The 13,261-nt window shown below is 37.7% G+C and overlaps 1 protein-coding gene and 1 non-coding gene across 2 annotated transcripts; one reads left to right on the top strand and one right to left on the bottom strand.

Moving 5' to 3' along the window:
- The first annotated feature begins 1,018 nt into the window (after positions 1-1,018).
- LOC133796331 (thioredoxin domain-containing protein 9 homolog) lies at positions 1,019-2,946 on the top strand. The gene is made up of 4 exons (XM_062233803.1): positions 1,019-1,196; positions 1,302-1,577; positions 2,218-2,376; positions 2,485-2,946. The coding sequence occupies exons 1-4, from the start codon at positions 1,176-1,178 to the stop codon at positions 2,656-2,658; spliced, it is 630 nt and encodes a 209-aa protein (XP_062089787.1). The 5' UTR covers positions 1,019-1,175; the 3' UTR covers positions 2,659-2,946.
- A 2,813-nt stretch (positions 2,947-5,759) lies between these two features.
- On the bottom strand, positions 5,760-5,866 carry LOC133813004 (small nucleolar RNA R71). The gene has a single exon (XR_009884056.1). It is a non-coding gene; the product is annotated as a small nucleolar RNA R71 (small nucleolar RNA).
- Positions 5,867-13,261: the final 7,395 nt, after the last annotated feature.

Here is a 13,261-nt window from a genome sequence, read left to right as displayed (position 1 = left end):
CCCAAAATGACAAAATTGCCCTTAAAATTCTGAGGCGTACGGACGTCAGCGCCGCGGCTCTACTCGGAAATTGTGAAATCTCGGGTTTCTGGAAAAGGGCTCGTCGCGGCTCTAATACGCATTAACGCCACGGCACTAATTCTGGCGCCGCGGCCCTAATACAATTTCAAAAAAAACTTGAATAACCCTCTAGTTTAGCATATTTTCTCCACAATCCACTCCAAATACCCAAAACATATGCTTAACCTGAAATCAAGCAAAAACAAGCATAAATCCGCTCCAAAAACACAAAAACCATTAAAAAGACACTGATAAAGACACTTAAAAAGGGAGGCTAAAATTAGCCTAACACCACTGTAAAAGTGTATTCCCAAATCTAAACTCGGAACGCCCTGAAGAGCTACGCTTCAGGAATTCACGGAAGGTTCTGAGACCCCTCCTCGAGGGTCCGAAAGATTTTTTTCTGTGTACTTCTCGGCTAGGTAGTTCCCCTTCGAGAACTTCTCAGGAAGTGTATTACGTAAATTGCCACGTGTCATTAGATGCTGACGTGGGCGGTAGGCCGAACAAAGCCTAGAACAATGTATATATATATATATATATGATGGAGGAAAATATATTGTTTTATGTATATGAATAATTGTATATATATTATTAACCTAAATATAATAACAAATACAATAATAAAAATATTCCTAAAATAATTAATAATGAATTTTTTTTATTAGTTATATTGACATATTTTAATCATTTTACAAAAATATGGAGAAAAATCACATAAAAATGTAAAATATATATATGCCATTCAAAGCTTAAGAAAAAAGTTACCATAATTATTAAAATTAAAAAAAAAATTCTCATATTTGAGGTAATTTCCACCTGAAAAAATACCTGATCAAATTGGAATATATTGGGCCGGGTTGTCGACGAAATTAGCCGCTCATGCAGACCCCACAGCCCACGTACGTACGATGTATCTAAAACGGCGTCGTGTGGTGAAGTCGACCCAACAGAAGGACAAAAATGGAAACACAGAGAGAAACATGGCTCCGTCAGTCCCTCTCGCTCGCTCGCTCTCTTTCTTTTGCTTTCTTGAAGTTCATTTTAAATTATCTGTGTATTTGAAAAACAAAATCCAAAATTCAGTGAGAGACTGAATCAGTGAGTCTTCATCGATGGAGAACAAGGTTCAAGAGGTACTTCCCGTCCATTGTTTTTGTGCAATTCACAATCAGATAGCTACATAATTGTGTATACAATTCATTATTTTCTTTTTCATTTTTTTTGGGGTCGCGGAACAGATACTGGAGAAGCAGGTGTTGACGGTGGTGAAGGCGGTCGAGGATAAAATAGATGATGAGATCGCGGCATTGGATCGGCTCGATACTGACGACATAGAGGTGCTCAGGGAGCGGAGGCTCCAGCAGATGAAGAAGATGGCGGAGAAGCGTAGCCGTTGGATCTCCCTCGGCCATGGTGACTACTCCGAGATTCCTTCCGAGAAGGACTTCTTCACCGTCGTTAAGGCTAGCGATCGCGTTGTCTGTCATTTCTACCGCGAAAACTGGCCTTGCAAGGTATTTTCCTTTCATTACATAAAAATTATAAGAATTATTAGAGCTTAAAGCCAGGATGGTTAGGGTTTTCTTGGCGAAATGTTGTTGATTTAGGTGAAGTTTTTGGAGTCTTTGTTAGAATTTTATATTGAACAACATAGACAATAAAATTGTTACTTAGAAATGGAAGCTACCAAATTTTATGGTTCCAGATTTCTAAAACTACAACTAGGGAACTATATAATTGGGCACTGAGTGAACTCAGTGGCTTGCTGTAATACGAGCATATGGGTGTTTTTGTGGTTGAAAGTAGGATTTCCTGATAGTTTGGGAATTTTATACATATTCGGATTGATACTGATGTGTATTGGAAGGAGATGATCTGATACGAAGTGGATTTTGACAGCTCTTTTCTAAAATTACAAGTTTGGATTTTAGGCAAGGTTCTTTGACTGTCTTTTCTCCTTTGAGAAATTATAATATTCGGAAGAAAGAACTGTAGTTAAACCAGTTAAGCACGTTCTCTATATATAGACAGATTTATGCTAATTAAGCTTTCTTGTTCTATGAAATATTCTCATGTGTTCAATGAAACAATTAGCTTTATTATGTTAACTCAAATTTTAGAAAAAGAAAAGTAATTTTTCAGTTAATTTTGTAGGTGATGGACAAGCACTTAAGTATATTGGCAAAGCAGCACATAGAGACTCGTTTTGTGAAAATCAATGCGGAGAAAAGCCCATTCCTGTCCGAGAAGTTGAAGATAGTTGTTCTGCCAACACTCGCCCTCATAAAAAACACCAAAGTGGATGATTATGTGGTATGCTATATAAAACAGTTCACCCGTCACAGACTTTATAAATTCACTTTTTATGTTCTTTGTTGATTTTTTTTTACATTTTGATATACGTTTAATGTGTAATATTAGGTCGGATTTGATGAGCTTGGTGGGACAGATGGGTTCAGCACAGAGGAACTGGAGGAGAGATTGGCTAAATCTAAAGTAATCTTTTTTGAAGGTGAATCATCGCATATTTCATCTAAGTCTACCAAGAGGAGTGTCCGGCAAAGCACAAATCCAGATTCATCAGATTCAGAGTAAATTATTATACGAATTATATGTTTTACAATGTTTTCACTTGATTAAGGATTACTACCTGATAATATTATTGCAAGTATTGGGTTGATGATATCAAAATGGTATTAAGTTTTGTATTTGAGTTGTCTTTTCCAGCTTTCTGATGTTGAGTATTCCTGCTAATTCAATCGACCACTAGTCGAATTATTGTACGAATTGCTTTACAATGTTTTCACTTGATTAAGGATTACTACCTGATAATATTATTGCAAGTATTGGGTTGATGATATCAAAATGGTATTAAGTTTTGTATTTGAGTTATCTTTTCTAGCTTTCTGATTTTGAGTATTCCTGCTAATTCAATCGACACACTTGTCGATTGTGGAATTAACAGATGTGTTGAGACTTAATACTTGTACGGTTCCTGCCTGGCATTTAAAGTCTCGTTCTTCTTCTTATTATTATTATTATTATTATTATTATTGTTGTTGTTAGTTGTTTTTTTTTTTTTAAAGAGGGATCAAAACAAAACAAAAAATGTAGACTTTTTTTTCAATTAAAAATTAAATTTAAATATATATTTTTTTTAAAAGGAAAAAATGATTTTTTTCTTCGAACTATAGTACTTTTAGACTTTCACCCCTCAGAATTTTTTTGCTTGGCGAAAATACTCCTTGAGCTATATCACTTAGAGACTTTTGCTTTTTCTGTCTAAAATAATAACAGATTGATAATATGGAAGTTAAAAAAATATTTTTTATTAATTAATTATAAATTTGAAAAAATAAATAAAAATTATTTTAAAAATAAAAAATTAATAACAACTTACTTTTAAATTTATTAAATTATGCAAAACCTAATAAATAAAAAACAAATAAACATTATTTTTTTAATCCAAATATAATTTTAACAAAAACTAAAATCTATATTTCTTAAAAAAACTAAAATCTTTAAATTAAATAAAATTAAAAACTTAACTAAATCTATATTTCAAATTTAGATAATTAAACACATTTAGAAAACAATCAAGCAAAAAGTTTACGATTTTAATTTAGTTTAGTTCAAAATATAATTTAATTTATGAATATTGAGTTTAGTTTTTGTTAGGTCTAATCCGTACTGTTATTAGGGTGTGTTTTAGATGGTATTTGAGTTTATTTTATTTGTTTAGTGTAGTATTATGCTTGTTTTTGTTTTTGTTTATGTTTCAGGTTTTATTGGTTTCACTATTAAGAGGGAGTGAAAAGAGAGAAAAATGCTATAAGAAGGCAATATTTGGCTAGTCTGAAGCCAATTGTAGTGTTCGGAGTGACTTTGACGTCAAATGGATCTCAAGACGATGTGACAAAGACAAGGAAGGAAGAAGAAGAAAAAAATCCAAATATAGCGCTTAGGCGCCATATAATAGCGCCCCAGCGCTATCAACTTTCGAGAGAGCATGTTTTGTGATTTATCTATAGTGCCTTAGCGCTATCTCGTGGCGCCCCAGCGCTAGAGTCCATACGGAAGCAGAATTCAGGGGAATTTTTAGTGGCAATTTTGTCTTTTCATGCATAATTAATTAGGGACTATAAAAGCTTCCTTAATGACGTTTTTAGAGGGGAGGAGATCAGGTTAAGCAAGAAGGAGGCTAGAGAAGAAACAAAAAAACCTAGAGTTCTTTTTCTTTATCTTTTGATTTAGACTATGTTAAATTATATGTTTATGTTTGATTTAGTCATGTTTATGAACTAAATTTCTGTTTAGGTTTTATAATTGACTCTCTTCAAACTCTATTATGATATAATGCATTTATCTATTTCTTCTTCATCTGAAATCTATTCAGTTTATATTTATTGTGTATGTGATTGACTGCGCACCTTTTACATACGATTTATGAATTTGAATCAAAATTTGAAAAGTGAGATTTGAATATGTTAAAATTGAATAGACATAGATTTCAATTTAGAATGAGAGTGTCAAATTGGTTATGTGATTTAGAGTTGTATTCATTTCTTCCTATTGTTTGAATTGACCATAGAAATATAGGGAATTCACACTAGGTCGAGTTTTCTATTTCTTAACTCGAATAGTTAACACTTTTGCAAGCCTATCATTTCAGTGAGAATAGTTTCAGTAGACATTGCATTAAAGAATAATAGAGTGGATAGTAGAGAAGATTATGATTCCTAATTGTTTCACAGTGAATTTAATCCTTGTATTCTTGTTATTATTTGATTTATACAATTTTCATTTATTTCTGTTTTCTTGTTTTCAAATTTCACAAATTCGGTTTTCGTTAGCCAAATAGAAACTAGAAATTAATTATTTGGTAATTGATAAATCATTCTTCGTGGGACGATACTCATTCTTATCAAGATTTATTATAAATTGTGATTACGTATACTTGCGTACCTATAAAATCCGCAACAAGTTTTTGGCGCCGTTGTCGGGGACTGAAAAATTATCAATATTAAAATAGTTAATTTTATTACTCATTTGATTATCTTTTAAATAGTTTCTAACTTGGTTTGCTTGCATTTGTTTACTTCTATTTCAGGTAATTTTATTACATGCGTAGAAGGAGGGGAGCAAATAATACTGTTCCTATTAATCCTGAGATTGAGAAGACTTGCAGGGAGAATCGTAGAAACAATAGGGTTGAGAACTCTGCTATTTCCATGGCTGAGAACATAAATAATGATGATGTGGGGAACAATGGTAATGAAAGAGTGTACCCAACCTCGCCAGCCCAGGTGCAACCTCAGAATCCTGTCATTCGAAGTTTGAAGGATTATGTACTCCCTACTGTTACGGGGGTGCAGACATGTATCAGACCACTGGCTGTTACCGCTAATAATTTTTAGATTAAGCCGGCTATCCTCCAAATGGTTCAAGGTACAGTACAGTTTGGTGGTCTACCCTCTAAATATCCACACATGCACATAGCTAATTTCCTGGAGTTGTGTGCCACTTTCAAGTATAATGGAGTGAGTGACGATGCAATCAGGTTGAGGCTATTCCCATTTTCTCTGCGGGAAAGAGCTAAGAGTTAGTTGAACTCCCTTCAATCCAATTCTATAAATACTTGGGAGGATTTGGCTCAGAAATTCCTTGCCAAGTTTTTTCCTCCATCAAAAGCTGCTAAATTGAGAGGGGAGATTAATAATTTCTATCAGCTGGATGGTGAATCTTTGTAAGGCTCTTGGGAAAGGTTCAAGGAGTTGCTGAGAAAATATCCCCATCACGCCATTGAAAAGTGGATGTTGGTCCACAATTTTTACAATGAATTGTGCGGTACAACTCGCACTATAATTGATGTCGCAGCTGGACGGGCATTTATGAGTAAAAGTGCCAACGATGCATATGAGTTGTTGGAAGATATGGCTACAAAAAATCATCAATGGTCGGATGAGCTTACGCCTAGTAACATAAAGGTAGCTGGGGTTCATGAATTAGATGCAATCACTGCATTGACTACTCAGGTAGCTTCCTTAAGAAAACAGTTACAACAAAATACTGTGTCTGCTAATGCCATTCAAATTCCAATAGGTTGTGGAATTTGTGGGGGTCCACACTCTCTCGATCAATGTCCTTTAGGTGACCCTAATAATAATATTCATATGGACCAAGCTCAGGTTTAAGCAGTGGGAAATTTTCAGAGGCCTTTCAACAACCCATTCTCCAACACTTACAATCCTGGGTGGAGAATTCACCCAAATTTCTCGTGGAGAAACAATCAAGTCCAACAGTCATAGTTTCAAGGCCAATACCAGCAGGATATGTCACAACAACCTATGAATCAAGCTTTATCTTCACAGCAGCCCAGGCCACAGGATCAACCAGAAAAACCCAATGAATTGCAAGCAGCTTTGTTGACCCTCACTAATACTCAGACTCAATTCATGACTGAGACCAGGTCCTCCATTCGAAAACTTGAGACACAAGTGGGTCAGTTGGCTAGAATATTGAATAATAGACCGCAGGGGATTTTTCCTAGCAATACAATGGTGAATCCCAAGGAACAATGTCAGGCAATCACTCTGAGAAGTGGTAAGCAAATTGAAAAATTTGTGCATCAGTCATTTGTAGATAAGAATGAAGAGCTTGGTGAGACATCTAGTTCCGAGACTAAGAAGGTTACTGAAGACCATTGTACCACAGAGAAAGCAACACCAACAATTATTGTTGACCCCCCCAGTTAAGATCCCATACCCTCAACAGTTTAGGAAAACTTCTCTTGATAAACAATTTTCCAAATTCTTAGAGGTGTTCAAGAAGTTACACATCAACATTCCCTTTGCTAAGGCCTTAGAGAAAATGCCCAGTTATGTAAAGTTCATGAAAGAAATTCTGTCTAAGAAGAGGAATATGGAAGACTACAAAACTGTGGCATTGAATGAAGAATGTAGTGCTATTCTACAAAGGAAACTTCCCCAGAAGTTGAGGGATCCTGGAAGTTTCAAAATCCCATGTACAATTCATAACTTTGAGTGTAAACACGCACTATGTGATTTGGGAGCCAATATCAATCTCATGCCTCTATTAGTATTCAAAAGACTTGGTTTGGGTGAGGCAAAGCCAACCACTGTTTCACTACAGTTGGCAGATCGATCGGTGGCCTATCCGAGGTGGATAATTGAAGATGTCCTAGTGAAGGTCGATAAATTCATTTTTCCAGCAGGCTTTATTGTGTTGGACATGGAGGAAGATGCAAATGTCCCAATTATTCTTGGGCGACCTTTTCTAGCAACAGGACAAGCTCTCATTGATGTTCAAAAGGGAGAGCTTAAATTCAGAGTTCAGGGGGATGAGGTGGTATTCAATGTCTTCAAGGCAATGACATATCTGATGGCTAGTGACAATTGCTACATTGTGGATGTGATAGATAAAGCAGTCTCGGGAAGAAGGGTGAGTAGTGATTCCTTAGAGGCAGTGTTGACAAGTGGTGAGGAAGATGATGATGATGATGATGTCGAGATGAGAGAATATGTAAAGTGGATTAACTTCTACCAACCATACAAGAAGAGTTGGCGGAGGGACCCGAACGACCATTAACATCTATTCAGCAGCCATCGTAATTGGAATTAAAGTCTCTTCCAGATCATTTGTGTTATGCATACTTGGGTGAGAAGGAGACTTTAACGGTAATTATTTCAGCTGACCTCTCAAAAATTGAATTAGAGAAATTGTTAAGGGTTTTATGGGTTCATATATTGGCCATTGGGTGGACATTGGCGGATATTAGTGGAATAAGTCCTTCAACAGTAATGCATATAATCTTATTGGAGGAAGATAGCAAGCCATCTATAGAGGCTCAGAGAAGACTCAATCCAGCTATGAAGGAGGTTGTACTTGAGAAGATCCTTAAATTGTTGGACGTCGAGGTGATCTACCCAATTTCTGATAGTGCTTGGGTGAGTTCAGTGCAGGTGGTTCCAAAGAAGGGTGGAATAGCAGTAGTAAAGAATGAAAATAACGAGCTAATCCCAACTCGAACACTGACCGGATGGCGCATTTGCATTGACTATCACAAGTTAAATAAGGTGACACAAAAATATCACTTTCCACTTTCCTTTGTTGATCAGATGTTGGATAGGTTGGCTGGTAATGAGTATTATTGCTTCTTAGATGGTTACTCAAGGTATCATCAAATTGCCATCGCACCAGAGGACCAAGAGAAAAACGAGATTTACATGTCCCTATGGCACACTTGCTTTTAGGAGAATGCCATTCAGACTATGTAATGCACTAGCAACATTCCAACGGTGCATGATGGATATCTTTTTGAATATGGTGGAAATGAGCATTGATATTTTCATGGATGATTTTTTTGTTTTTGGCTCTTCGTTTGATATGTGTTTGGGTAACTTGGAGAATGTATTGAACCGATGTGAAAAGGCAAATCTGGTGTTAAATTGGGAAAAATGCCATTTTATGGTAAAAGAGGGCATAGTACTTGGACACAGAATTTATAGTAAAGGCATTGAGGTTAACCGAGCAAAAATCTCTACCATTGAAAACTTACCACCGCCTGTGTCAGTTAAGGGAGTTCGAAGTTTTTTAGGACATGCTGGGTTTTACAGACGATTTATTAAGGACTTTTCGAAGATTTTGAAGCCTCTTTCAACTTTGTTGATGAATGATGTTGCCTTTGATTTCAACGAAGAATGCCTAAATGCTTTTAAGGTACTTAAGGAGAAGCTAATCTCAGCGCCAATAGTTGTTGCTGCAAACTGGGATCTTCCATTTGAATTGATGTGCGATGCAAGTGATTACGCAGTAGGAGCAGTTTTGGGTCAACGTATTGATAAGGTATTTCAGTCTATTTATTATGCTAGTAGGACATTGAGTGAAGCACAATTGAATTATGCCACAACAGAGAAAGAGCCCTAGCTTGTTATGATTTTGATAAATTTAGACCGTACCTTATTGGTAACAAAGTAATAGTGTACACTGACCATTCTACCATTAAGTATTTGATGACCAAGAAAGATGCCAAGCCCCGCCTCATTAGATGGGTCTTACTATTGCAAGAGTTTGACATGGTGATCTGAGATAAAAAGGGCACAGAAAATTTGGGAGCAGACCATTTGTCAAGACTTGAGGTGGAAGAGAGCCAGTTTGACAAGGAAGTGCAAATAAATGATCACTTCCCTGTTGAAAAATTATTTGGGGTAAGTGATAGTTCTATAGTGCCTTGGTACGCTGACTATGTTAGTTTCTTGGTAGCAAAGGTTGTGCCTCCTGAGATGTCAAGGCAACAATTGAAGAAATTCTATTATGAGGTGAAGCACTACTATTGGGAGGAACCTATTCTTTATAGGCATTGTGTTGATCAAGTCATTCATCGTTGTGTTCCAGAGGAGGAAATGCACTAAATTCTCACTCATTGTCATACTCTGCCATGTGGTGGCCATTTTGGGGCATCAAGGACAGCAATGAAAGTATTGCAAAGTGGGTTCTATTGGCCAAGTCTGTTTAAAGATGCTAATTATTTTGTGAAAGTTTGTTATCGTTGCAACCGAACTGGGAATATATCAAGGAGGAATGAGATGCCACTTCATGTGATTTCGAGGTTGAGATTTTTGATGTTTGGGGCATTGATTTCATGGGCCCTTTCCCATCATCTTTCAACAATAAGTTTATTTTGTTAGCAGTGGACTACATGTCAAAGTGGGTCGAGGCCGCTGTAACAAAAGAAAATGATGGAAAAACGGTAATGAACTTTCTGCATAAGAACATTTTCACAAGGTTTGGAACTCCCCGAGCTCTTATTAGCGATGAAGGGAGTCATTTCTGTAATAAGCAACTTGATGCTTTACTTGCCCGGTATGGAGTATATCATCGCATTTCTTTACCATATCATCCTCAGTTGAATGGACAATCTGAAATTTCGAATAGAGAGGTGAAAAGTATCCTTGAAAAGACTGTGGATAGCTCCAGGAAGAATTGGTCCAAGAAGTTGGATGATGCACTGTGGGCTTATAGGACGACATTCAAAACTCCAATTGGAATGTCGCCTTATAGGTTGGTGTTTGGAAAGGTGTGCCATTTACCGGTTGAACTTGAGCATCGGGCTTATTGGGCAATGAAAAAGCTAAATTTTGATGAGAAGGCTGCAGGACAGACTAGGCTATTGCAACTAAATGAGCTTGATGAGTTTCGAAATGAAGCCTACGAGAACGCCAAGATCTATAAGGAGCGCACCAAGGCATGGCATGACAAAAACTTTATCAGAAAAGAGTTTCAATCTGGACAACATGTACTGTTATTCAATTCAAGGTTGAGGCTTTTCCCAGGCAAATTGAAATCCAAATGGTCGGGTCCATATACTGTGGTAAGGGTGTTTCCATATGGCTCCGTTGAAGTGCAAGGAAACCATGGTTCGACGTTCAAAGTGAATGGTCAACGGTTGAAGCCATACTTGGGTGGTCCTATCGATCAATGCAAGTTTGTCATCCTCTTGAATCCCATTTGAAGAGGAGTTTAGCGTCCAGCTAAATGATGTTAATGACAACGCTTTTGGGAGGCATCCCATTCTTTTAGTTGTTTTGCTTTAGTTTATGTTTTATTTAGTTTTGAAAAATTTTAAGTGTTGTTTCGGTTTTTATAATTTTGGACAATTTTTGGATTATTTTTGTAAGTTGAACTGTGGAAAGCGTGAAAAAAATAGAAAGGGGATTTGATTCAAGGACTAGCGCCTAGCCCTACAAAGTGGCGCCCCAGCGCTACTCAAGTCAGAGAAGGCCAGAAAATTCTTCCCAGACAGCACCTAGGCGCCAAAAACCAGCGCTGAGAAGAAACCCGAGAGCCCATAATTTTTTTTCAAGTAGCGCCCAAACGCTACCTCGGGCCCAGATTTTAAAAACCCCCGAAATTTCAAATTTTACCCCAAATTCATTCCTTCTTCTTCACCTCTGATTCTCACTCTTTCTCTACCTCCATAACCACCCATTCTACCTTAAATCTCACTAAAATCTTTCCCTAATCACCTCTTTATTCCACAAATTCAACATACCCAAGCCCTCAATCATCCTCTTCTTCTCTAAAAATATAAAAATCTATTCTACATTCAAGCCCTACTCTCAAATCTAAAAATTTCTTTTATTCTCATGGGTTTTTGGTTTGTCGGCTCATCCTCATAAGCTTTGATTATGGATTATCATCAAGTAAGGTTCCCTCAGTTATTCTTTAATTTTAATCTCTATTAATCAATTTTTGGGGTGAATTTGAAGATTTTGGAAGAGAAATTTTGGATTTTTGGTGTATAATTGTGATCATGATTGTTAGTGGATTATATTTTGCATTATTCTTGTTTTGGGAAAGGAAGCAAAATAAGGGGAGGTGCTGCCAAAATTTGGGTAGAATTGTTGTGAACAATTTTGTGGGTAGGTGGTGTGTTGGATGGTTGTTGTTTGACTGTAAGGGCTGTGATTTGTGTACAATGGGGCCAAAAAACAAGGAATACTGGGGCATCATCATCTAGGCGTCGAAGGGACCCCTCGCCTCCACCAGATTATGACAATGATCATTTTGTTAGTAAAGATGCGGGAGAAAGATATGAAAAATTGTGTCGTAAGATAGTTATTCCTGAAAGAGGTATGGAGTTTCAACGCTAGCCATATGAGGATCCGATTTATGAGCCTATATGGGCTAACATAGCGTGTAGAGGATGGGCTACTTTTGTGAAAGGGAATTTGACTGATGTTAACAAGTCCCTGGTCTATGATTTTTTTTCCAATTATCCGCAAGATTTGAAAAATGAAGTCATTGTTAGAGGAGTTTCAGTTAAAGTCAATCATCGTTTGGTTAATGCTACTTTTGGGACTACTCCTTTACAAGATGCTGACGATCAGTATTATAATTTACTGCCTAATGACATTGATTATGAAGAAGTGGCTGCTACAGTGTGTTTCTTGGGGGCTCAATGGACTATGAAGAATGGGGTGCCTCAAATTATGCCATTGTGTCAAATGAATCGGGAGGCTCGTGCTTGGACATATTTTGTTTGTTGTCGTCTCCTTCCAGTGAGTCATTTTTCCACCATTCCTGTACAGCGTGCTCTTATGGTTTATGCGATAATGAAAGGGTTTTCTTTGGATCTTGGGCCTGCTATTCCTACTAGTATAAAGCATATATCTCGTGGCACTACAACGGGAGGTCTTGGGCATGGCTCTTTTATTACTGATTTATGTCGAGCTCATAATGTGTCTGAGTATATCACTGATATTCCAGAGGAGCCTACAACTCCCATTACTCGTGCTATTATAGCGGAATATCCTCTTCCCACTGTTGCACCAACCCCACGGCCTCGAGCAGCAAGGCAACGTTGAACAGACACCCTAGCCCAAGACGAGCACATGGAACCTCCACCAAATGATCCTATGCATGTTAACCCACTATTGGTTGCTGTTATCCTTGTTTCCTCCCTGCACACGTGGCCCCGTGCACTAAGTCCATGGGCTATCATGAAGGCATTCGAGGCCCAGACCGAGCCCAATAGACGGGGAAGGAGTACATCCTGGTGGCCCAAATATCAGTAAGCCCAACATTATCTCGGAATATAAGTCGGGGCCATGAAGTTGCCATGTTTTGTCTTCCTGGACCCAGGGTAAGATGTCGCCCGGGATGACGATAAGGACGACGTTTCCACATCTAAAATGAACTGGGATGATAGGGGATGAACCCGGGCTCTAGTAAATGAACCAGGGTCCTGGTAAATGGATTGGGATGTTGGTAAACAAACCCGGATAAGGTGACCGGGTTGGGCGTGATAAACTATCCCCAATACTGACATTACCCTGGGAACACACGGAGTTTTGTCTCCTCAACTAACCTACAGAAGAGGTTACACATAGAATGTACACCGTTATTCAGGACAATACTGCCACTACTCTGAGGGATCCTGTCCCCCAGATCTCCTTAGAAGCCCACGCAAACTAGACTGAAGTTGTGTACTGTTGTCAGTCTTACAACGTGGTTATGCTCAAGCCGGCCCAATGGGCCCTGATTAGTGAATTTTATTTAATAAAATCCTTTGAATTAAGCCTCCATCAGTGAGCAAATAGTGTTTATATCCTTATTGGGCCCAGATTAGTCCGGCCCAAGCCCAGAGCACTAAACTGCCTATAAATATGAACAGTTG

This window comes from Humulus lupulus, chromosome 1, assembly GCF_963169125.1.
Source record: "Humulus lupulus chromosome 1, drHumLupu1.1, whole genome shotgun sequence".
Classification (NCBI taxonomy): Eukaryota; Viridiplantae; Streptophyta; class Magnoliopsida; order Rosales; family Cannabaceae; genus Humulus; species Humulus lupulus.
Note: the sequence above shows the minus strand (reverse complement) of the source record. Positions and strands in the feature narration are given on the sequence as shown.

Coding starts and splice junctions, on each gene's coding strand:
- LOC133796331 (XM_062233803.1), top strand. CDS start 1,176: ATGGAGAACAAGGTTCAAGAG. Junction 1,578..2,217: donor GCGAAAACTGGCCTTGCAAG/GTATTTTCCTTT, acceptor TTAATTTTGTAG/GTGATGGACAAGCACTTAAG. Junction 2,377..2,484: donor CCAAAGTGGATGATTATGTG/GTATGCTATATA, acceptor GTGTAATATTAG/GTCGGATTTGATGAGCTTGG.